The sequence below is a fragment of the Castanea sativa genome, chromosome 5 (assembly GCF_040712315.1).
Source record: "Castanea sativa cultivar Marrone di Chiusa Pesio chromosome 5, ASM4071231v1".
NCBI classification, from domain to species: Eukaryota; Viridiplantae; Streptophyta; class Magnoliopsida; order Fagales; family Fagaceae; genus Castanea; species Castanea sativa.
Window position 1 is genome coordinate 37,905,143 of NC_134017.1, and position 25,403 is coordinate 37,930,545.

General features: G+C 34.9%; 3 protein-coding genes across 3 annotated transcripts; 2 read left to right on the forward strand and 1 right to left on the reverse strand.

The window, feature by feature from the left end:
• The first annotated feature begins 2,614 nt into the window (after window positions 1–2,614).
• LOC142636000 (RNA polymerase II C-terminal domain phosphatase-like 1) lies at window positions 2,615–12,307 on the forward strand. Its single transcript, XM_075810059.1, has 17 exons — window positions 2,615–3,355; window positions 4,375–4,854; window positions 5,273–5,483; window positions 5,687–5,844; window positions 5,933–6,003; window positions 6,153–6,258; window positions 6,355–6,438; window positions 6,675–7,250; window positions 7,360–7,423; window positions 8,201–8,331; window positions 8,490–8,543; window positions 8,679–8,775; window positions 9,413–9,648; window positions 9,758–9,844; window positions 10,487–10,552; window positions 10,675–10,748; window positions 11,307–12,307. The coding sequence occupies exons 1-17, from the start codon at window positions 3,101–3,103 to the stop codon at window positions 11,413–11,415; spliced, it is 2,859 nt and encodes a 952-aa protein (XP_075666174.1). The 5' UTR covers window positions 2,615–3,100; the 3' UTR covers window positions 11,416–12,307.
• Window positions 12,308–14,529: 2,222 nt separating this feature from the next.
• Window positions 14,530–17,567, forward strand: LOC142636872 (clathrin light chain 1-like). Its single transcript, XM_075811161.1, has 3 exons — window positions 14,530–15,068; window positions 16,596–16,749; window positions 16,848–17,567. The coding sequence occupies exons 1-3, from the start codon at window positions 14,659–14,661 to the stop codon at window positions 17,286–17,288; spliced, it is 1,005 nt and encodes a 334-aa protein (XP_075667276.1). The 5' UTR covers window positions 14,530–14,658; the 3' UTR covers window positions 17,289–17,567.
• Window positions 17,568–17,861: 294 nt separating this feature from the next.
• LOC142636871 (putative serine/threonine-protein kinase) lies at window positions 17,862–24,648 on the reverse strand. The gene is made up of 7 exons (XM_075811160.1): window positions 24,462–24,648; window positions 23,620–23,735; window positions 22,026–22,138; window positions 21,053–21,263; window positions 20,721–20,958; window positions 18,993–19,143; window positions 17,862–18,520 (listed from the first exon to the last, which is right to left on the reverse strand). Exons 2-7 carry the CDS (start codon window positions 23,693–23,695, stop codon window positions 18,203–18,205), a joined length of 1,107 nt encoding a protein of 368 aa, XP_075667275.1. The 5' UTR covers window positions 23,696–23,735; window positions 24,462–24,648; the 3' UTR covers window positions 17,862–18,202.
• Window positions 24,649–25,403: the final 755 nt, after the last annotated feature.

A 25,403-nucleotide genomic window follows, 5' to 3' on the forward strand; every position in this document is an offset into this window, starting at 1 on the left:
TAGATCCAACTATGTTGACTAGAAAAGAAATTTGAACATTGTTCTTACTGTTGAAGAGCACAAATATATGCTTACTTAACAATGTCCTAGCTTTCTATCATTAGATGCTCCTCTTGAGGAAAAACAACGATATGATTATTGGCAGAAATCTAATGAGAGGACTAAGTGCTATATCCTGACATATATCTCAAATGTTCTATAGCATCAAATGCAAGATGTTGAACTAGCTTCAGACATTATGCTAAGTCTGAAGGAGATGTTTGGTGAGCAATGCCGTTCTGCAAGGCAAGAAACTATGATACAGATTTATAATACTAAAATGGCTTAAGGTACTTCAGTGAGGGAGTATTGTCTTAGGATGATCTCTAATTTGAATACATTGGAAGTTTTAGGTGCCAATATTGATGGAGAATCCCAAGTGGATATGATACTCCAGTCACTACCAGAATCATTCAAAGAATTCAGACTTAACTATAATATGAACAAAAAGATTTATTCATTGTCTAAATTAATGAATGAGTTGGTAGCGGCGGAAGGCATCCTTGGTAACTTTGGATTTGTCAAGAGTTGACAGAAAAACCCAAGGTCTATTAGAGCTAGTGTCTTATTGGTCCTTTTTGGTTTCACTCCAAACCACACATTAAAGCCCAATTGAAAAGGCTCAAAAGGCTAGCCCAATTAGATAATCAGTTAGATACAAAGGGAGAAACATATAAAATTCTATAATAATAAAAAAGAGTGTATGATGCATCATTGTGAAATGGTGTGTATGTGAGGGTGAGACAATCTCTTATTCTCCCTTTGAAAATTGATTGAGAGACCACACTTCTTGGGCGTAAAGTGGAATTGGAGTGAAAATTAAAAGTGTTCCCGAGTACTTTTGATATTTCGTTTTTGAATTTCACCGAACCAAGGTACACTCTCTTGTTCTTGAATTTTGAAATTTGCATAGTACATGTTAACAATTGCGAATAAAGTAGATCCGTTAATTTTCCGCTGCGTATATTTTGTATGCAATACAAATATGTATTTAACCAACACTCGACCCATTTCCTAATTATGCATTCCCATGTGCACTTTGCTAACTCTTTTGGGTTTCCTTGGCCCAATTACTCTATTCTTCATCCTTGGGGTTCATGGGCTTTCCATAAACCCATTTTTTTCTTACTTCATTACTTCGGGCCTGCCGTGACCCATTCTTGCTTTTCTTCATTACATAATACTCATGATTTTACTACTTTCTTCTTTGGGCTCCTCTAGGCTCATTTGCTTTTCTCAAGACCCATTTATTTATTTTATGGGCCTATGATCTATTATTCCTGCCATTAATGGTTCATTCCTGCCATTAATGGTTCATTCCTATCAACCCACTAACTCTCTTCTTGTCCATATTGTTGGGTTTCTTTCTGTTGCTGGGCTTTTGAAAATGAACATCAACAAGGATTTGCATTTAAAAAAAAAAAAAAGATTTGCATATACAATGTATATCACTATCAAGATTGAATTTCTTCCAATTAAAAAAAAAAAGCTGAATTTCTTATTGTTTAGATGTTGACTTTGCCATAATTTCATTTTTGTACCTACACCCACAGTTTTCCTTTTTATTTATTTACTTTTAATTTTGAGAAACCCAGCTTTGCTTTCCTAAGAGCATCCACATCAGTATGTGGAAATTTTTTTCCATTTTGCACATTTAAAACCTAATTTTTCTATTTTACACACCTATTTTTATAAAACACCCACATCAGTTTATCTATTATACACATTTATTCAAATAAAATATTCATTTATTTAACAGTGTCATCTCTCTCACAGACCCAACACAACCCACACACAGTCATCTCTCACAGACCCAACACAACCCAAACAACCACACAGCCACCATCGGAACAATCGGAACTCACACAAGATCGACACCAGCAACCAATCATAACCCACACAACCCAATAGAAATAGCCTACCACAACAGAAAAATAACCAGCAACCAACAGATCGGTGATGGGAAAAAACCAGAAAAAAAAAACTTAGCAACCAACAGATCGGCGATGAGGGAAAAAACTAGAAAAAAAAAAACCAACAACCAACAGATCGGCGATGAGGCTTGAGTCGGCGGTGTGGGTTGACGAGAGAGTTAATCTGAGAGAGTTTGATGAAATGAGAGAGAGTTGATCGGTGAGAGTGAGGTGAGAAAGGAAATGAGAAAAAGAGAGTGAGGTGAGTCAGAGGTAGAGAGAGGAGAGAGAAAAAAAAAGAATAAAAAAGTTATTTACACGGTGAACAGTAATCGTGCATATATGCACGATTACTGTTCATTTACACGGTTATGATATATATTTGCACATTTTTAAAAAGATTGATGTGAATTTTTTTTGGTTTAAAATATATAAAATTGGTACTTTTTTCTATTTTAAAAAATTATAAATGAGCTGATGTAATTGCTCTTACACGAGAACCAACAATTTAAAAAACAGCTCCCCTACTACACCCACTAACTATTTCTCTATATTTGTAAAATTTTTATTTAATATTAATGAATTTTTAAAATTATCGCTGCGTTGCAGGATTGGAGTGTTATTTTTGACCTTTCGCTTTCTGGATCTAGGGTTTCGCTTTTGACGACTTTTTTTTTTGTTCTACCATCATCATCACCATCAAAATCAAAACCCTAGCTCCACCACATAAAAACTGCTTCTCAGACGAACTCAAACAAAATTCGGAATCGGAGGCCAACAAAAAGAAAAAAAAGCTTTTAGGGTTTTCTCTTTTGCGATCATCACCATCAATCAGATCTAAAATTGTTCTAAAATTGTGGTTTTTTTTTCCTCACAGATCAGAGATTATTGTATTTTACTGTATTGGTTTTTGTTTTATATAAAATTCCCAACGAATCGGATCAAATCTAAAGCAATCCCTCTGACTCAGAGACGAAATCACCATCATGGGTTTTACAAAGAAATTGATGAACAACAACAACAACAACAACAATCTCAGCCACCCATTTGAAAGAGTGAGATTTTGATTATATAATTTCTTTTTTATATTTTCGGATTTGGGCCCCCAAAAAAGAAAAAAAAAAAAAAGAAGGAAAAAGAAAAAAGAAATGTATAAAGCGGTGTTGTATCAAGGGGAAGAGTTACTTGGAGACGTAGAGATATACCCAGAAGAGAAAGAGAAGATCGAAGTGAAGGAAATCAGAATAAGTCAGTTTTCACAGGCAAGTGAAAGATGTCCACCACTGGCTGTGCTTCATACTATTACTGCTACTGGGATTAGCTTCAAAATGGAGTCAAAGTCCTCTCTCTCTCAGGACTCGCCGCTCTTTGTTTTGCACTCCTCATGTGTCAAGGAGCACAAGGTATAATAACACAAACCCCAACCCCAACCCCAACCAATTTAACAACTTAATAAACCAAACCCCAGATGCTTAAAACTTCCAAATTGTTTAAAATTATGCAAACCCCAGACCACTTTTAATCTTTGCTGAGGACACCTGGACAATAATTTAACAAGTTCAAAATTTTTTTTTTTTTTTTAATTTCTTTTTTGGCTTTGACAGTTTCAGTGAACTTACTAATTTTTCCAAGAATTTATGACAACTTTGTGAAATTGAAGTTTCATGATTGATTGATTGTGAAAATTGAACTGTTTGAACTTGTTAATGATGTATTACCCAGAAAGATAGGATCTTGTTCTGTAGTAGGGCTACAATACTGACCAGCCTTCTTTGGGCTTGATTTTAAGTGGATTACTTAGTTGAACTTTTTTGTGATATTGAGAATATGCCATATGATTGTTATTGACAATTGTTTGCTATTTATTTGGGTTAAAATTATGGTTGAGGATTGCATTTCTGGCACAATTAGGGTTTGCTGCATTTGAGAAAACTCTTAAGAGAAGGTACTCCAGAACTCTGCAAAGCAGCTCTTTAGCTGTTATTTTTGAGAACATAGCTCAGAAAATTAGGACAAATGAGCAACTTTGTGGCTCTGTTTTTACTTTGTGAAGTATGTGTAAGGTTGTGCACGAAATCAACTGTTTTCTAATTGTTCCTTGTGGATGGTTTAGGAGAAACTTCTGCGCTAATTAAATGTCTTGCTTGTGTATTTTTGTTTCACTCATTATAAAAGATTACGGATTTCTCCAAATTTTTTACATATGGTTATAAGATGAAGAATTTATCTGATTTCATACTATGTGAACGAATGTTCTTCATTTTGTCGCTTTATCTTCTTGTGTGATTCCCTTTCCTATAACATATATGTGTTTATGAATCACCCACACAGATTTAAGTTGCCTTTTCTTCCACAATTCTTTCTTTTGAGTCTGGATGGTTTTAGCAAATGTTGACAATGATTGCCATATTGGCCTATACAGACTGCCATAATGCCACTAGGAGCAGGGGAGGAGCTTCATTTGGTTGCTATGTATTCCAAGAATAATGACAAACAATATCCATGTTTCTGGGGATTCAATGTTGCATCAGGGCTATATGATTCTTGTCTTGTCATGTTAAACCTTAGATGTCTTGGAATAGTGTTTGATCTTGATGAAACACTCATAGTAGCAAATACAATGCGCTCATTTGAAGATAGGATTGAGGCCCTACAGCGGAAAATTAACAGTGAGGTGGACCCACAACGCATTTCTGGTATGCTGGCGGAGGTCAAGCGCTATCAAGATGACAAAATTATATTAAAGCAATATGCTGAAAATGATCAGGTTGTTGAAAATGGGAAGGTGATCAAAACTCAGTCTGAGGTTGTCCCAGCATTGTCAGATAACCATCAAACTATCATTCGGCCACTTATAAGGTTACAGGAGAAGAATATTATTCTGACTCGCATCAATCCACAGGTATGTAATAAGTAATGCTAACTTCAGCCTGTTGTTTGGTTGATCTTGTCTACTGTTGCATCTATGAAAGTATCTATCCGAGTTTTAGTTGTTGATTTTCTGGTCATTAATTTGTAGATTCCTGACTCTTTTATTTAAGGCATTTTTTTTAAAAAAAAAAATTTCTTTAAAGTAAAATTGTGATACTCTTTTTATATGCATGAAGTTTGAATATTGATGGGATACTAGATAATGGTACTTGATAATTTTTTCGACTCTACCAGATGCCTGCAATGCTAATAGAGGTTACTGCAATATCCGTGGATTTGACCAGATTATGGAGACACCTTTAGATGTTTGGGATGAAATTTATTATTTTAGCATTTTTAGACTGATAAAAATAAGTTGGTTGAATTAATAAGATTTTTTTTCTCTATAGATTCGTGATACAAGTGTTCTTGTGAGGTTGAGACCTGCATGGGATGATCTCAGGAGCTACTTGATTGCAAGAGGGCGCAAGCGTTTTGAGGTTTATGTTTGCACCATGGCTGAAAGGGATTATGCTTTAGAGATGTGGAGGCTTCTTGATCCAGATTTAAATTTGATAAACTCAAAAGAATTATTGGATCGCATTGTGTGTGTCAAGTCTGGTAAATGATTTTTTGCAAATATCTTCCACTCCTCTGCAGCTCATCAATAATAGAAGCTAATTACATATAGGTCATATCACGCCATTACTTGAGAGAAAAAAATTGTGAAATTTATCCATTTTTATAAATTTTGCCTGCACTTGCTAATCAGATTTATTTCCCTATGAAGCTGCTTATTACTTGTTTATAAATTACATTAATAGGTTCAAGGAAGTCGCTCTTCAATGTCTTTCATGATGGCTTATGCCATCCTAAGATGGCATTGGTCATTGATGATCGCTTGAAAGTATGGGATGAGAAAGATCAACCACGGGTGCATGTAGTTCCTGCATTTGCTCCTTACTATGCTCCCCAAGCTGAGGTATGCTCCATTTGCATGTGTATGTAGTGCATTGCACTTCTACAAATGCACACTAGTGACTAACTTATTATAACTCATTATGTTGTAGGCCAATAATGCTATACCCGTCTTGTGTGTGGCAAGAAATGTTGCTTGCAATGTTAGAGGTGGTTTTTTCAAGTAAGAATACAATACCCAAGACATACAAACACCAACACAGCCTCTATTTAGTACTGTTGTGACTTAAGTTTTGAGCAATTAATTTCTGGTCCAATGTGTATATATGTATCATTCTTTTTTCATGACATGACCTTTGAATTTGATGACAGAGAATTTGATGAGGGTCTTCTACAGAAGATTCCTGAAATTTCTTATGAAGATGATATTAAAGATATTCCCTCTCCTCCCGATGTGAGCAACTATTTAGTCTCTGAGGTTAGTCTCTGAAAATATTGTTTGCTCGGATTCTTTTGCTTTTTGCTAGTTATGTGGATTTCTTGTTTTTCCCAGTAATGTTTCTCTGCTGTACAGGATGATGGTTCTGCGTCAAATGGAAGCAAAGATCCACTTTCTTTTGATGGCATGGCAGATGCTGAGGTTGAAAGAAGGCTAAAGGTAACCTGCTAAGTTCTAAATTTGATGTGTGTATGATTATATATGCTTTCGTTGGGATCGAATAAGTTCAGGTGAAGAGATATCTACTCTTATGAGGAATGCTTTTCTGGTGTTTATTCTAAAATGCAGAATATTCTTGTTACTCTACATTTATTGTGGGTGAATGTATTTGAATCTTTATGTGCTTTCGAGGTTTGAATTAAAATCAGGCTTTTTTACCTCTTACTTTCAATCAGGATGCAATATCTGCTCCTTCAATAGTCACTACTCTAGATCCAAGGCTTCCTCCTGCTCTTCAGTTTACTGTGGCGCCACCCTCTGGCTCAATTGCAATGCAAACAACTCAAGGGTCGATGATGCCATTTTCCAATATACAGTTCCCTCCGGCGACTTCACTTGTTAAACCATTGGGTCAAGTTGGGGCCCCAGAAACAAGCTTGCAAAGTTCTCCTGCCAGAGAAGAGGGTGAAGTACCGGAATCAGAGTTAGATCCTGATACAAGGCGGAGGCTACTCATATTGCAACATGGGCAAGACACAAGAGATCATGCACCAGCTGAGCCTCCATTTCCTGTAAGACCTCCATTACAAGTTGCTGTTCCACGTGCTCAATCACACAGTGGCTGGTTCCCAGTAGAGGAAGAGATGAGCCCACGGCAAGTGAGCCGAGCAGTACCCAAAGAATTTCCTTTAGATGCAGAACCAATGCACATTGAGAAGCATCGCCCTCAGCATCCATCTTTTTTCCCTAAGGTTGAGAGTTCTGTTACTTCTGATAGAGTTGTCCATGAAAATCAAAGATTGTCTAAAGAGGTGATTGCTACTTGTTGGTCTGATGTTATTCTTCGGTTTCTGTGCTGAAAGGTTAAAAGTTAACTGACTCCAGGTAGCATATGAATCTTACAAGATTATATATTTGCAGGCATTTCATAGAGATGATCGGTTGAGATTAAACCATGCGCTGTCTAGTTATTATTCTTTCTCAGGTGAGCTACGACACACTTAATTGCATACAGAGACAGAGCTTATGGGTCTTTTTCATTGGTGGGTCTTGCTGTAATGAATGCTTGGCTAATCCCAAAAGGATATAAACTTGACTATGTATTTCTATGAAATATAACTGTCATCTTTTATTACTTTATTGGATAAAAAGACTTATATTAGGTCAATGAGTTCTAGCTCAATTGTCATCTTCTCCCCTTATAAGTTCTAGGTGGAGGGTGAGGTTGTGGGTTCAAAACCCATTGGGTACAAGTGTGACTTACCAATTAAAAAATATATACTTCTATCTAGAAAATTTTAAATTTTGATGTTTAGTAAATTTCTAAGCATCCTAGATTGTCAGACAGCAGCATTAATCAATGAAACAGCCTTAAACTTACCATGTTCAAAAAGGAGAGATAGTCTTTAATAGACCTGAATGCTGAAAGGGGATGACCTGTAGCCAATCCTAAGCTGTGGCATAACCGAATAAGGCCCTTACTAGGTGGGTATCTATTTAGGATTTTGTCTGTCTAACCCCAATTGTGCCCATAAGCAGGTATTGATTATTTATATGTTCCTTGGTTATAAATTTTTTCTGAATCTGTATTCACATATAAGGAAGTGTCTTGCTTCTGACTTTCTTGGATAATATATATCAGAGCTTTAGAGATATTAACTTTGGAGCATTGTTACTTTGATTGGTTAGAGTGATCTTATATTCATTATGCAATTTACAATAGTTTATCCTGAGTGGTGTTATATGCAATGTCATTTTGAAGGTGAGGATTTTCCATTGCCTCGATCGTCTTCAAGCTCTAGGGATGTTGACTTTGACTCTGGACGAGGTGTTTCAAATGCAGAAACTCCAGCTGGAGTGTTACATGACATTGCAATGAAGTGTGGAACCAAGGTAATCAGAAAGAGAATTATAGTGAGAGACAAGTTAGAGCTGATCATATTTTTTTGATGATAGTTAGAGCTCATCATATATGCATATCATGTATGATGTATCCTTAAGTTCCAGCTAAGCTCTTTTTCTCCCCCTTCTCTTTTTAATGGAACTGATAGGTGGAGTTCAGGCCGGCTTTGTTTTCCAGCATGGAACTGCAGTTCTCCTTTGAGGTATCTTTAAACCTTTAGTCCCAAACCCTTAACTTCTTTTAAAAATAGTTTTTCTTAAATGCCCTGATTATGTTGTCAATTTCTTAGTTCTGGGATGTTGTGTCTTGATAACTCTTCCAACAACTGTTTTTGTAGGCTTGGTTTGCAGGAGAGAAAATTGGTGAAGGAATTGGTAGAACAAGAAGGGAAGCACACCGCCTTGCTGCTGAGTGTTCTCTTAAGAATTTGGCTAGTAAGCTTTCTTATAGCTGTCCTAGGTTATTTTTTTACTATAGCTGAATTATTCATTGAAGTGCCTACAAGTGATGATATATTAAGTAGTTTTACACTTGAAAAGCTATCACATAAAAATATAAATTCAGAAATCATGAAAATTATAAAGGGTCCAGCTCTGCTATAATCCATTTACTCTGACTTTTTCATTGTAAGAATTAAAGATTCAAGGACCATATGGGCTATGTTTGAATCTAATCAAAATTTCTCCCATAAGAATTGCTCAAGCTCACCGAAGTGCATTCATAGCAATTTAAAGTATTTTTTAATGAAAGTTTTTCTTGGAACTCTAGTTAGATACTCAGCATTTTATGTTTGTTCTTTGCTTGAGGTTATGCTTTAATCTACAAGTCCCAAATCAGCTGGTTTCATGCTAGTATTACAAACATCTCCTACTGGCCAAACCATTTTAGTTGTTGTATTACAATAAGGGAATATCATATTCAAATTTTTATTTTACATTACTAGATCTTGGCTTTCCCTAGTTAATTTGTTTGGGGGAAATTTCATTCAAATTTGTAATTTTCCCCTCATGGAATTTCCTTTTTGTGATCCTGACCACTTCATACATTCTTTTTTTTTTTTCTCCCCCACAGATATATATATGTCTCGTGTTAAGGCTGATTCTGGGTCTATGCCTGGGGATTTGAGTAGGTTTCCTAATGCAAATGACAATGGTTTTGTGGGTAATTTAAGTTCTTTTGGGAATCAGCCATTGCCCAAAGAGGAGTCTGTTTCATTTTCAACTGCAGCTGAACCATCTAGGCTTCTAGACCCTAGGTTGGAAGGCTCTAAAAAGTCAATGGGTTCAGTCTCTGCACTCAAAGAATTAGTAAGATCACAAAGACTTGAACATCTTTGATTTTAATGCCCATTACTGCTTGCAGTTGGTAAAAAATTAATGATTATTTATATGTGATATATTTTGCATTTGACTTCAGTGCTTACTGGAAGGCCTTGATGTAGCTTTTCAACCTCGACCACCACCTTCTGGTAATTCAGTTCAGAACGAGGAAGTATATGCACAGGTTTGTTATGAGATTTTTGCTTTAATAGGTTGAATGAATTTTAAGAATGCTTCTGTCTTGAGTTTTAACATCTTAGTTTGGGGAATTGTGGAATGGTTTCTTTCCCCTCTTTCTGAAATCTTTGGCAAACTCATTGGAATGAGAAAAGAACAGTAAAGGCCAACTTTTTGTGAGGCTTTTTATAAAAATGCAGTGATCTTTCTAATCAAATATTGAACCAGGCACCCTTTGAGGTTGACATGGGTTTTTTCAAATATAAATTGTTGATATTTTAGATCCTTATTTTTGCTTGTACTTTAGGGCCTACCTATTTGTGCATGATAGAGTTTAGGGTCATTTAGCTGGTTACCCATCCATAGTTTGAATAGTGGATCAAAATTCCTATTCATCTGCAAGGGGGGAAAATTGAATTTTAGGGGCTGGGGTTGTGTTTTAGGAGTTCTAGCAAAATTGTTTTGAGTCCTACAATGTTACAATTGATTACTATTTTTATGTCTTTGGGCTCTCAATTGTCAATGTCTAAGAGATGGTTCCCCATTGAAGTAGCAACATAGTTTTCGATTATTTTTATCGCCATTATATTGCTTCTTACCTGTGCTTAATTCTAACAGTTTTTATTCTGTATTTGGTGCTATGCTTCAGGTTGAAATAGATGGGCAGGTTTTAGGGAAAGGGATTGGGTTAACATGGGATGAGGCGAAGATGCAGGTATATTACTTCTTTATATACAGAGTTTTATTTCTAGGGACCCACATGATTTCTTTTGTGAATTTTATGCACCTTTATTTCTCATATGTTTTCTCCAACCACCTCGACTTGCATTTCCTTAGGCTGCTGAAAAGGCTCTTGGAACTCTAAGATCAACACATGGTCAATTTAGTCAGAAGCGTCAGGGTTCTCCTAGGTGTGTAATTTAACAAGCTCCCTGTATTCAGTTAATAATTTTCTTCGCATAAAACTTCTAATTCACAGATGAGTTATGGTGTGACTAGCCAGGCCCACAAATTATCATAAAATATTTTGATTTGTGGGACTGGGGGACTGATGGATATACCCATTTAATTAAAGTTTCTGTACTTTTGTCATTGTTATTCAGATTGGGGTAGCATGGTAAAGATTAAGCATTCTTATACCGCCCCCTCTTTATTTATTCCCACCTCTTTCTTTTTGGTTATGATGTTTTCTTGGTGCACATGAAAGCTCTTCTCAGATAATTGCTAATTACTTTGGTAAACAAGTAAAAACAAAGTGAATATAACTGAAATAACAGGAGAAAAATGACCCTCAGTTTTATCCTGAAAGTTCCATTTTTATTATTTTTTGAGCACTAGCAGAATGGAAGTAGATGAAACTGGTTCCTCACTGTGTGATTTTTATTAGTTAGAATTCCCATTTTTTTTTTGTATGACATGGTTTTCTAGTTTCTCTTTTTCTTATATGGTGTTTTTTACCTTTGAACAAGGGCATTGCATGGTATGTCAAATAAACGGATGAAGCCGGAATTTCAACGAGTTATGCAGCGGATGCCTTCTTCTGCTAGATATGCCAAGAATGCTCCTCCTGTTCCCTGAAAGACCATATCACCTATATTCATCCCACTTTTTGGTATGGCTGCTGCACATTTTATGGTACATAACTAACTCATAGATGGGCAAGGGCCGTTGAGATCCAGGACTGCCAATTTCTTGAACCTTTGATTCTTCGTAAGATGTCCAAAAAGTCAAGTGGAACTTCCACGAGATATTTCTTGTGGCTTTCATCTCACATCCATAAGAGAGCAGGAGGCACTGAAATTACTACAGTCCTAAGATATTCTTGTCTCAGAATTTCCACTCACTGTTCTATGAGGCATTTCTTCTCAAAATACTTAAAGACCTCCTTTTGAGATGATACAAGGCCAATGTTGTCCCAATATGTATGTGGCTGATGCGATCGTTGTCAAGATTTTCTGCAAGCCTGTTTCAGTTGGATTTTTTTACAGTGTATTGATATTTGTTTAAGTGGAAGAAAACTGAATATGGTGTTGATCAGGGGCAGTTTCTGGCTATGCTCGGAGTCACTTAACCTACTAATCGTTGACGGGTTTTGCCTTTCTCATTGCCCACCTCTCTGAAGATACAGAATATTGATAATTTCAGTGTCCTGAGATTGGTGAAAGTTTATAGTGATAGTGAACTGAGCTGATGTATTTTAGTTTTTTTCATTTGTATGTATGGGTTGGGTTTTTATCTTTTTTTTTTTTCTTCATTTTTGAGTTTGATTAGGTAGCCACTTCAAGAAGGAAGTTTCCCAGACCTTGCAGAAGCATGAGCCTTGTGCCTTAAAGAAGGATGTTTTCCAAGGATCATTGATTACTGAAAATTTTCTAAGCACTACTATTGAAATTTCTTTAACATCATCTTATTAGCCACCATATTTGGAATTGTATATATTTTTAGCTCCTATGAAAATATGGTTTTGAAATGAGAGAGTTGGTGGGGAAACTACTTTTTCCGTCAACCCCGTTGTGTTTGAATCATTTCCGAATTTCCAGTCTTCCGTAAATCTTTACACCTTGCCTTTTTTTTATTTTTGGTAATTGTTATTAATGTAGTGCGAAAATTCCCTTGAACTAGAAATTATCATTTAGTACAAATTAGCCATTAGCTCTGTATGGATAGTTTAATTTTTGCCAGCTTATTTTACTATTCAGTTTATTTTTTGTATTATTTATTGGTCTCATTACACTTTTGGTACTATTTATGAGTCTAACGGTTTTAAATATGTATTTTTTGTACATCTTATTGGTCTCATTGCACTTTTACCTTTATCTATAGTACTTTTAATAAAAAGTTTTCAGTTTTAGCAAAAGAAACGGATCTTAAATTACGCTTCTGTTTGGGAAGCGTGTTTTGCATTTTTCAGCGGTGCATTTTTTTAGTGGGTCTCGTGCACTATTCACGGGACTTGCAAACTACTTTTTTTAAAAAAACAACTTTAAAATTGGGTTTCACAGTACTATTCATACATTAAAATTATTTTGTTACAGTGTTTTCAATTTTTAGCAATAAACAGTATCTAAATAGATCCTACATGTTAACACATTCTTTTTCTTTTTAATTAACGGTTAGGAATATACATTATTAATATTAAAAAGAAAGTTACGTGGTTACATCACAAAATATAACTTGAAAAAATTGAGTAAGCAATTGCAACAACCAAACAAATACAACTTATTAGCTTAATTAGTAAAGTTTCTTATCGTTGAACATGAAGAATGAAATTATAAGCAAGAGGGACTTTATATGCTAACCTATTCAATGTATGGAAAAATCTTGTTGCCACAACATGTTAACTTGTTTAGTGTTTGAGAGTTCATCAAAAAAAAAATTCAGTGTGTGAGGAAAAAAAATTATTGATAAATTAAAATGTCAAAATTAGAGAATGTATTTAGGGAAATCAAATGTTATTTAATTAATTATAATTTGTTTAGTGTTACTCTAATAAAATAAAATGATTAATTTTAATTGGTTATAACTGTCCATGCCACTGTTTATAAGTTATAACTGTGAAACGTGAAAAAGTTGATTAGTGAGGGCAAAAGAAATTATTATGTATGTAAATTTCTTTTTCTTTTTTTTATTCGCTCAAATTTCATAAATCGATTGTAAAAAGAATCGTACGTAACATTGAGTACATAAGATTATAGAATAACACAAGGGATATAATTTTTTTTTTATTTACAATTTTGGTAAGTTGTAGTTGTTTGAAAATTTTGAGTATAAGTAGGGGTGTTAAAATTTGATACGATCTATGAACCTAAAAATACGAAATTAACAGATTATGGAGTTAAAGCTTAATGGGTTTGTGTCATATTCAGGTTGGCACGATTAACCTATTTAATAAACATGTCGAGTTTGTGTCCAATCCATTGAACCTGTTTGACCCGTTTAATTAAATGTCATTCTATTAATATATCCTTCAAATCTTAGGTAAATAAATTTATTAATTGTTGTGATTTAATTTTTTGGCATATTGTAATTGATTATTTGTGATATTAAGATATACTCTAGTTTTAAATGTTTATTTGTGATACAATTACTCGTTAGTTCTGAAGTTGATATTAATTTTTTTTTCTTCGAATTTTCATAGTTCAAATCAATTTGATTAATACTAAAATATGTATTTTTTACACTTTTGATAAAATGTAATAAATAAGTCAACGTAACTAACTTATCAAACAAGTTGTGTAAAAGGTTGAAGAATTTTGATCCATTTAATAAATATATTGAGTTAATGTCCTAAATTGTCAAATACTCATAAGTCGATATAATATGAACTTGACAAGCGAACACAAACACTAGCTTTGAGTAAAAAATAACATCATAGGTTTTTAATTGGGAAAAAAAAAAATACAAATTCCTAAACAAGAAAAAAGAGGACACGTCACCGGTAGTTGGTAGTTAGTGGTTGCCAAGTACCTTATTACTTCAATGGACTGTACCCACACCAAAAAAAAAAAAAGGTTCATATCATAAAAAATAGAAAAGGATATTGGAAAGGCAGAAATTACCCAAAGCAAGTCAAAGTCAAAAGAAAGAAATGCAAAAACAACGTCGTTTTAGCAGTGTAAAAAAGAAAAAAAAAAACTCGACATCTATCTACTTGACAATATAATAATATATGAATATAATTTTCAATGGCTTGTTTGGCTTCTGATTTCCGTCACCCATGAAGTATATAAAAAGTAGTACTTCCAATTTGGTCACATTTTCACAGACACACAGGTCGAGAGAGAAAAGTGAGTGTTTTTTTAGAGAGAGAGAGAGAGAGCAATGTCTTCCTTCGACGCGTACGGCATCGATGGCGAGGAGGAGATTAACGTGAACGCATCGAATAGTCATTTCATTGACGACGAAGATGAACAGGGCTTCACCGCCGCCGGCGAAGGCTATGCTTCTTACTCCAGCTTCCCATCCGGAGGATTTCCAGCTGACGGTGACGTGGCCGTGGACCACGCCTCCGCATCGCCTGAGATCTACGGATTCGACGATCCAAACCCTGCCTACTCCCAATCTCCCTTCAACCCGATCCACGTGGATAATGGAAATGGGAACGATAACGGTTACGGTGGTTTCGCTGAAAACGGCATCGACGACGGCGTTTTCACCTCCGACGGTCCGGTCCTTCCGCCGCCGACCGAAATGGAGCCTGAGGAAGGTTTTGCTCTTCGTGAATGGAGGCGGTGAGCATTTCAGTCCTTTTCATTTATTATTTATTTATTTATTTTTGTGAGATTTGAATTCTCTGATTTGTTGATTTTTCCAGATCTAATTTGTATGTTGTTGCAATCTGCTTAGATCTGTAATTTTTTTTTTATATTCATTCTTGGAGAGTGATTTTGATCTTTTTTCGGTTATTCAGTTGATTCGAAGATGTTTTAACTGTTAGATCGATTTGTAAATTAAAAAAAAAAAAAATTGGGAATATAAACTTATTTGTTTGTGGAAAGAGATTAAATGAAGTAATATTTTTTGGAATGTTTTAGTTGAATATACATGATTAGATCAGATCATCTTAGTTGAATATATGGCTTTATTCAATACATGATTAGATCATCTTAGTTGAATCGATGGCTTTATTTATTATGATCATTGAGAGATTACTGAATTTCAGAACTTGGATCAGTATTTCACACACACACACACAAATATATATACATATATATATATATATATTCACTTTATTCTACTGGATGATTCACTATGTTAATGTTAGTTCATGTTATTTTTTGGATAATTTGATAAATAGTGTTGAGGGGATTAGGGATTTGAACCACCCTCCCCGATGGAAATATTTTAGATCATGTTATAACATTGATTGTGATTAAGTGAAGTTCTTCAGTAGAAAGGTTGAAATACAAGTGGACCTTCAAATTCTGTTAAGCTCTTGGTAGCTGAGTAAGATGATGAAGATTACTTCGAGGGTAATCAGCCTCCGAGAATAGAGAAGAAGTTTAGAACTGAATTGTAGTTAATTTTCTGGTTACCTCTTTTATTCTTTCTGGTGGACAATATACAAGACATCAATATCAATTTCCCACCAGTGAGCCTAACTAAATAACTAAATCTGTAGCTAACAACTGTCAGTTTATAGTCCAGTGCAGTATACAATGGATTACAGTGCAGTATACAATTCTATCATTACAATGGACTACAGCAATAATGTAGACTCCTAACAAATTCAAATGGTGTGACCCTAGAAAGCTGTTGCTTATATATGAATTGGTCCCTCTGTAGCCAAACCTTGTTACTGTTTTGATTCCAATGGTTGAGTAATCATTGCTCACATGCAGGGAGGCCCTGTGATGTTATGCATGTAATAGGGGGATAGGATTTTGTGGGTCTTGGTCTTGGTACTTCTTTTGTTGCTCAAAATGAGCAACATGTTTGTCAGATGTCAGTGAACCAGCTGTGAACCCTTACTTTGCAATTTGAAGTAGAAGCATGATTGCTGCAAAGTGAACCAATTTTAGTTTTTAGGTTAACAATAGTTGTGATGCTAGACTTGTAGGCTTTTTCTTTTTCGGTATATCACCAAAATATTATAACATAAGGCAAAATGTAAGAAGGCAAATGTCTGACATTCTCTAACAGAAAACACCATCTGTTTTATTTACTAATTTTGAATGTGAATATTCTCTTTTGAATTCTATTGGAATTACCTGCTAGTTATATTTAAGAAAGGAGGAACTATGTATTTGCTGGTGCAGTCAAAATGCCATTCAGCTTGAGGAAAAGGAGAAGAGAGAGAAAGAAATGAGAAACCAGATTATTATAGAAGCCGAGGAGTATATTCAAGCTTTTTATGAGAAAAGGAAGCTTAATGTTGAGACTAGTAAGGTTAACAACAAAGAAAGGGAGAAGGTAAAAAATGTTGAAGCTATTTCAATGCAGTGATCTTATTTTATACTCTGGTTCTGGTCTTCTTAATGCTAAGACATATCTGTGTGTCCCTGTTGCAGTTATTCTTGGCTAACCAAGAGAAATTCCATAAAGAAGCAGACAAGCAGTACTGGAAAGCAATAGCAGAGCTCATTCCATATGAGGTTCCCAACATTGAGAAGAAGAGAAGCAAGAAAGATCAAGACAAGAAGCCATCGATCACAGTTGTCCAGGGCCCAAAGCCTGGGAAACCCACTGATCTTTCAAGGATGCGCCAGATACTGGTGAAGCTAAAGCACACTCCCCCTCCCCACATGATACCACCCCCACCTGCGCCTGCTAAGGATGGCAAAGATGGAAAGGATGGTAAAGATGCCAAGAAAGGGAAAGATGCAGCATCAAATGCAACGGGAGCTGCAGTGGGAGGAGAGCCTGTCAAAGATGCCACCTCTAATGGTACTCCAAACACTTCTGAACAAGAAGCTCCTGCTACTAATGCTGAAGAGTCTGCAGCTGCATAACAATAGCAGCATCAATTACTTTCTTTCATACAAAACCTTTCTTCTTATTTGTTGTTCTTCCCATTTCTTTGATTCTCGTGTTTTAAATCTGTAATCTTATTCCCGAATTCTAAAATCTTACAAGTTGCGATAGTGTTTTTTTCCAAGGAATAGTGGTTGGTTCCATTTCTTCAACATTGACTGGAATCCTATTTTTGCATTTGTGTGTGATATGTTATGGTTGAGATTGAAAATTGTCATTGTTTTCATGTTATTTATGAAATTAGTCTTTTGTACCAACATTTTACCTTTGGTAAGGATCAAAGCTGGTTTAGTGGGCCTTTTCTTATATTGCTTGTGCCTTGAGCAGCCTTTGTTCTGGTGCTGCTAACTGAATGTACCAAGGTTAGTTGCCCGTTCTTTTCTTTTATAATTTTGGATTGGAAACACTTCTTAATTGTTTTGATGCAAACAAAGGCCAGACTATATGCAAGTTAAATGAGCCGGTTTCCCTGCACACATGCGATGCGAGAGAGAGAGAGTATTGACCAATCACCTGCTCCACTTCTATCATCACTCTATAATAATAAAATATAATCATAAACAATAGTCAAATCATGTATAAGGTAAAATTGCATTGTATATCTTCCACAACTTGCAATCATCCCACTTGAAGCAAATCCGAGCATCAAAGAATTTAAGAGGAAAAAAAAAAAAAACCCTAAGAGAGAGAGAGAGAGAGAGAGAGAGAGAGACTGCCAGAATCCTCAACCTAAAAGGACAAGAAATTCACAAAATTTGTATGTAAATACAGAAAAATATATTAACTAATGGGAGACCCATGCATTCTGGAACAAGTGGTTCCCGTCATTTGCTGGGTCGTGGCATTCACTGCATCAACCTTGATGTGCAATAGAATGAGTCAATCTCGTTCTTCATCTAGGGGTTACCTCTGTAATTGTCACTGGGACAGAGCTCATCTGATAGCTGGTAGATTCCGTGATTGATCCTTTTTTTGAGGATGATTCCCCTGCATCTGTGAAAAAACCAGGGGCTGTAAGTTCCTTCTCATTCAGCCGGATGTTCCTTGAGAGCATCTCTACAACCTGACTCATCAGTGGCCTTCGGCTCGCTGTTGCTTGGCTGCAGAAAAATGCTACCTTCATGTATCTAATGATTTCTTCCTCAGGATATCCTTCCAGTTCTGGATCCACCAGCTCCAAGAGTCTCTTTTCTTGGTAGAGCTCCCATGCCTAAGCAAACAGTAGTCATTAAAGGGTAAGAGATGGGTAATGAATCATATATGAGCAAGACCTAAGAAGAGTATGCCAGACAGATCATTGCATTTATGAAGAAGAAAGAGGGACAAGACGTGGTCCATAAAATTGAAGATCTTGATTGAATGGAGCAACAGGGATAATTAAGAAAACTAATACCACTTATGGTTGACAGGCCTCTTGGGAGAGAGAGAGAGAGAGAGAGAGAGAGAGAGAGGATGAAGACAAGGAAACAGCTTTTCAATCTTCAATCTAAAAACAAATATTCCTCTGAATTAAGGAGCATGTTGATTAGTTTTAGTAAAACTGTAGATTGATTATACTTCAAAACTATAGTAAGACAACTCTTTTCTTTTACTTTGTCATTTAATATATCAATGAGGGCAGCAGCAGATGTCAGAAGCTACTGAGAATTTTATTGAAGATAGGAAAGGAAAAATCAACACACCCATTCCAAAAGAAATTTCTCCATCCCTCCCCAGTTCGCCTTTGCACTGCTTCTGCCACTAATTATTTCAAGTATAAGGACTCCAAAACTGTAAACATCAGCCTTCATGGTTAACTGACCACCCAAGGCATATTCAGGTGCCAAATAACCACTGCACAGAACAAAAGCAAGTCATGAATTGTTATGCATCTACTTCACTTATCATAAAATTTAAACCTTACAAGGGCCCTTTTGCAGTTGTTACATAATTATACACTACACAGCTCTGGTTGGTCACTCAAACAATTAGCAAATCTGCCTTTAAGTGGAATCATCTAATTCATATAAGATAAATGTTACAGAAATCCTGCTTAGGGAAAAGTATGGACTGACCAAGTATTGACAATAGTTGTCCAATAGGTTGCCAAAAGAGGCATGCAAATTCATCAGGCTAGTGTAATCAAGATCTAGGCGTAACAAAAACAAAAGTAATTCAAACCATAGAGTTGGACTGGGGTAACTGAAAATATATGCGGGAGTACATATTATAACACGAATAAGAGACAAATTTTACTCGAGTCTTGTTCATCTTCTGAGTTCTGACTATATATATAAACAATACTTATATTGTAAAAGGGCACATTATTTATTTTTGTCTGTAGGGTGTAACACAAACTTCTACAAATGAGTGTTGATAATCTATAAGTGAATGCCTTATTCCTCTCCCTCCAAAGCATCCACATTAGACATAAGGGGCTATGAGATTATCCATGAAAGCATTTCTTCTTTTCCTGCAGTTTTATCTTCTTCAACATTATGCTCTATCGTCCAGTTAATAAGAAATTTTTTGTTTTGTTTTGTCATTATTATTATTATTATTATAGATAAATGCAGTTAATAATAACGGTTCACATCAAGAATATATCAGGCAACTGGATTTTTCACAAAGCCTCAATGATGTGTTAGGAACTTTTTGTTATGTGCAGACTGTTAATAACAGAACTCTCCATCCCATTAAAAGTACAATTATTCCTCTCCCACCAAAGCATCCACATTAGACATAAGGGACTATTAGATTATCTATTAAAGCATTTCTTCTTCTTCCTGCAGTTTTATCTTCTTCAACGTTATACTCTTTTTTTTTTTTTTTTATATATAAGTTCTTCAACGTTATGCTCTTTTGTCCAGTTAATAAGATTTTTTTTTTAGTTTTACATAGATAAGTGGTTAATAATAATGGTTCCTGAATATCAACTATATGTATAAATCAGGGAACTGGATTGTTCACGAGCTTCAATGATGCATCAGGAACTTTTTGTTATGTGCAGACTGTTTCTTCTATAGTTGATCACATCTTTGTCCTTTTTTTTTTCTCCAGTGTTTCGCATAAAATGCATGTGGTTCTGACAACACAAATCATATTGACAGTACATTAGAAGCTTATTTTATGCTTCCTATATTGTGACTTAAGATGGAGAATTCTGTTCTGAAATATGATGCTCTACTGTCCTGATTGACAGCTGCAGCTCAAATTGTGGCTAAGATCACCAGCCTTTTATAAAATTTGTGCCGCAAAGATTCAGAGAAAATAATTCCAGTTTTTGGAAGTTCCCACTTCAGCAAACTTATAAATAACCTCTAGAATAGCTATGGTTACAATGAAAACTTTAAGGATCATATAATAATGCAAGGAAGCTGTAACATTAAATATGAAACAACAGTCAACAGGAAATTTGAAAGATAACATACGTTGTTCCAGCAATTCTTGTACTAATGTGAGTGATGTCATCTGGGAAAAGTTTAGCCAAGCCAAAGTCACCGATTTTTGGGTTGAAATCTTTGTCAAGAAGTATATTACTAGCTTTGATATCTCGATGCACAATATGCGGTATGAGCTCTTCATGAAGAAATGCAAGACCCCTAGCAGTGCCCAGGCAGATAGCAGATCTTTTCCCCCAATCCAATTTGATGTTTCGACTCTTCGAACCTACAAACATGAAGAAAAAGATAACATTTTCAATCCTCATTGTGTATAAATACCTCAATTTCATATAGCACACTAATGAGTTTCTCAGAATTACCTAAGAACGCATGATCAAGGCTGTTATTTTCTACATATTCATATACTAAAATCCGGTTAGATTCTTGAACACAGCACCCTAACAACTCAACAAGGTTCGGATGCCTGACATTTGATATGGTATTAATCTCAGTCAAAAATTCACGTAATCCCTGCTTCGACTGGGCAGAAAGTGTCTTCACAGCAACTTCTATTCCACTTTTTAGGGTTCCCTAGCAAAATTGCAATACAGTAATTAAGTATTTGGAACACCGCATGGAAAAAAAACCTTTTTTTTTTATTCCTTAATATATTAACATAATCATATGTGAGTTTGTCCTTCGCAGAAGTTTGACTAGCCAGAAGACATTAAACTTAAGAAAACCAAGCTTTTTAATCATATTCTTTGAGAGAGAAAGTAAGAAGTCAGAGAAGCCAATTCATGTTGGAGGTAATTTTCTTCAATACAACTTGACTAACATAATATGTATCCTACACATCAGAAAATGCAGATCAGAAAGCAAGATAACAAAATTCAAGTTTTCTTTAATCTATAATCATACAGAGAATTTGTTGTTTATTATGAACCAATTCCAACTTGATACAGATTTACTTTTATAACTTCAAATTTTGAGGCTGTCAGCAATCATCTTTCAAGTTTTTTGTGCAATACGTTTTGAGCCAACCAATGAAAAGGCACTTTCCCATGTCACTGAATACCTGGAGTTGAAAAATCTTTTACATTTATTATGTATGTCTCATAACTAGTTGTGAAAACTGACCATGAAAATGAAATGGGATTTTTTTGGGGGGAGGGGGGGTGTGGGGTGAAGGTTGGGGAAGGAAGAAGAACAAACGGAAGTATGTATATGTCTAAGTAGTTCTATAAGTACCTTCAAAGAATCTTATAACAAGTTCAAATTTTCCAAAATGATAATGACTGTGTGCTAATCCTGTAAACTTGAAAATGTAAAATCATCTGTAAATTCTGATACCTTGTAAACAGTTCCAAAACCACCTCGCCCTATCTTATTGCTTGGATGAAAATTGTCCGTTGCCAATCTTAACTCCTTGTGGGAAAAATGTTTAATATTCCCAAGCAAGTTCTCTAGGCAACAGAAGGAAGAGAAATAATGGAGAGAAAATCATAAAGATGAAATGGAAAGTATAGCAATGCTTGAAGACTTGAGAGAAGGGGAAAAAAGAGTGCCATAGATTACATTAATGCAGATGCATATTAGTTGTAACCTAAAGCACGGCTGCGCTGCTACTATTAACTATGATGATACAATGAGCCCAAAGTACTGATACATTTTTTGCATTGATGGCATATATAAAGCTTTTATGAAAACACAACTCAGGGCACCTAAATAACCCTTTCTCAAGTCAAAAATCAATACCAAGAGCAGCTAAAAAATACCAGAGACTAGCTTCAGCTAATAATGTAAACAAACCAATGTGACTCAGATAACATGGATAATTAAACAACAAATAAAATCCTTTTCCCCCCCTTCCAATTGTGGGTTTATTATTAAAATTATTCAAAACTGTAATAGAGTAAAATGCTAAAAAATGTACCACAGAGAGAGAGAGAGAGAGAGAGAGGGAGAGTATTTTTATGAAAGAAAAATAAAGATAAGTAGTTTAAATTTGAAAAAAGAAGAAGAATAAGAAGAAAGAAAGCCCACATAATTGAACATAAAACTGGATCTGGCATTTAACAGGGTTATGCATCAGTTCATATCAGTCTAACCATTTATGAAGTTTTGAATTTGAGGCCCATGTACATATGCAACATGTTAATTAAAGAGGTGATATAGAGTATGATTTTGGAAAGTATAGAATAGTGGAGAAGAATACATGTGGCCAGCCCCAATTAGTTTGTTGAGAATCGATAGACTATAGACAACCCAAAAATAAGGTTTTGTTGTTATTGTACTGTACATAAGTGCAACTGTTAAAGAATGCATCTTTCCAACAGATCCCAAATCCCTGAATTCAATACAGAATCAGTTCAGCAATCTGATAAGAAGTCTCTCAAAGTTTGTTTTCTGTAAACCTAAAAGAGGTTGATATTACTTGCACCAGAACTTGTGCTTAAAGCAATTGAGTTAAATTCATAGCTCAGTTTCACTAGCCCTAGGTTTTGGTCTCAAGGAGGGAAAGAGAAAGAGAGACGAATGGCTTACAAGTTACAACAACTCCGGAATGGCTAAATCACTTATGTGCATGACCACAACCTCTTCCAAAGTATGAATATACTCAAGGATATAAGATGGATTAGCCATATAAGTTTTAGAATAAGCATTTCAGCAGATCTTTTTTTTTTCAAAAAAGAAATTGCGTCACTTAGTATCCAACAATGTTGCTCTTGCAAATGGACATAAAAATAAAATTAAAAAATTTAAAAAAAAAAAACTCCTCAAAAGTTTCATCACTTCATGTGTCAAAGACAGGCCAAAAAGCTCCCCAATGAAACATAATTATTATGCAACATGCATTAACAACAAACAAAAATAATGGAATTCAGTTTCTATTGTAGTTGATGGAACATAAAATATGACTAAGATTGCTCGTTTAAGTCCTTACCATCTATCTCATGATGAGAATTAGCAGAACTCTTTTTTTTCTCATGTCTTGAGCCTCCAAAGCAATTACAACCCATAATTGATGTCACTGCTATTTTCTTGAGTGTATAATTATACCTTTCAACACACAAAGCGAAATGAGACACAAAAGAATGCATTCAATATAATGACTTCAAACAAAACACACAGCTTATCTTTCTTGAAGTCAACATGAAATTTCCATTTCAAAGAAAACTTGAGGATTAAGAAACAGATTGAATACATGAAAATTCAACTCATGACCTTAATTTGATTATTTCAAATTTCCACATTGGTAAAATGTTGACTCTTACATACCAATCACACATGGAAAAAAAAAAGACAACACATCTGACTTTCAACTACCCCTCACACCTGAAAAAATCCCTAAATGAAAATTAGCTCTTAGATAATAATTGATTATATATTTCATTTACCACCAAAGCTCTAGGTAATATTTTTATATATAATTAAGTTAAATTAGCTCTCAGGTAAGGTAATATATTACCAGAATTATTATAAAACTCAATAATCAATTTCCATTTCCCCACACACACAGATATACACAAATTCTGTCATTGAAGCTACTTATTTTGCATAATTACACAAATATAACATAAACACTTTAGGGGGGGGGGGGGGGGGGAAACAAACAAACCAGCTCATACCACCAAAGTTCGTTGCATTTTGATCAAAGAACTTTCCGACAAGTAATGAAAACTGAAACAAGCACATCAGATCCATAACCCCAACAAACATGACGTTTAAACAAAGGGCAAAGTAGTTAAAAGTTAAGTTAAGTTGGTAGTTATCAAGAATAATTACCTGGTTAACGGAAAAAACTCAACCAATCCAGTTGGAGTTGGAGTTGGAGTTGGAGGCTTCTGAATTTCGATTAAGGGGGACAAAAACAAAACAAAAATAAAAGGAAACAAGAAATAGGCTTTGGTTTGATTTTTAAAAATTTTTGTGGCCAGCCGGTTGTGGTTAAAATTATTAATAGTAAAATATATATATATAATTGGAAGAAAGAGTAGTGGGCTTTGGTGAAGATGAGTTTGTTGTTTGTTGTTTGTTGTTTGTGATTGTAAAGTGTAATTGTGGACTTTTGAGTTTAAGAGTGAGAAAAGGTCCAACGATATTGAGGAGGAGCTGCTGACTGCCGTGTTTGCATTGCTTGCGTGTTCACATTTCTCCATTCTCTGTTCACTATTCACATTTCCCATCTTACGTCCCGACTCAACCTCCCGACAGTGACCCTTCTTTCTATTTTTATTTATTTATTTTCATCCAACAAACGTCCCCATTTTTAGTATTTCTACCGTATCCACAGTTACCCAATACATTAATCAATTTACTCCAAAATCAAGTCAAGTGGAAGTCCTCGCACATGTTTATATATGGCAGATTATCTAGTTTAATACACTACGGTCAAACTAAAACTGTGTGCCGTGTACTAAAATATAAAATAATAAGATTCTCAAAATATATTTATAAAATGGACAAAATTTTAGTTATAAAATTGATTGAAAGTTTACTCAATAAAATAAATATTACTACATATTTTGACAATCTAATCGTGTATAAATCGGATATTATTTACTACGTGATCTATAATCTTATATTTTATATATAATTTTAAACTACAAAAATTGTAATTTAAACAATTTATTGTTGACATAACTATTAATATTTAATTTTCTAAAACTTTTGCAAGCATGGAGTGTTGGAAAAACATGGTTTGTATCTCATACAAAACATACGCAA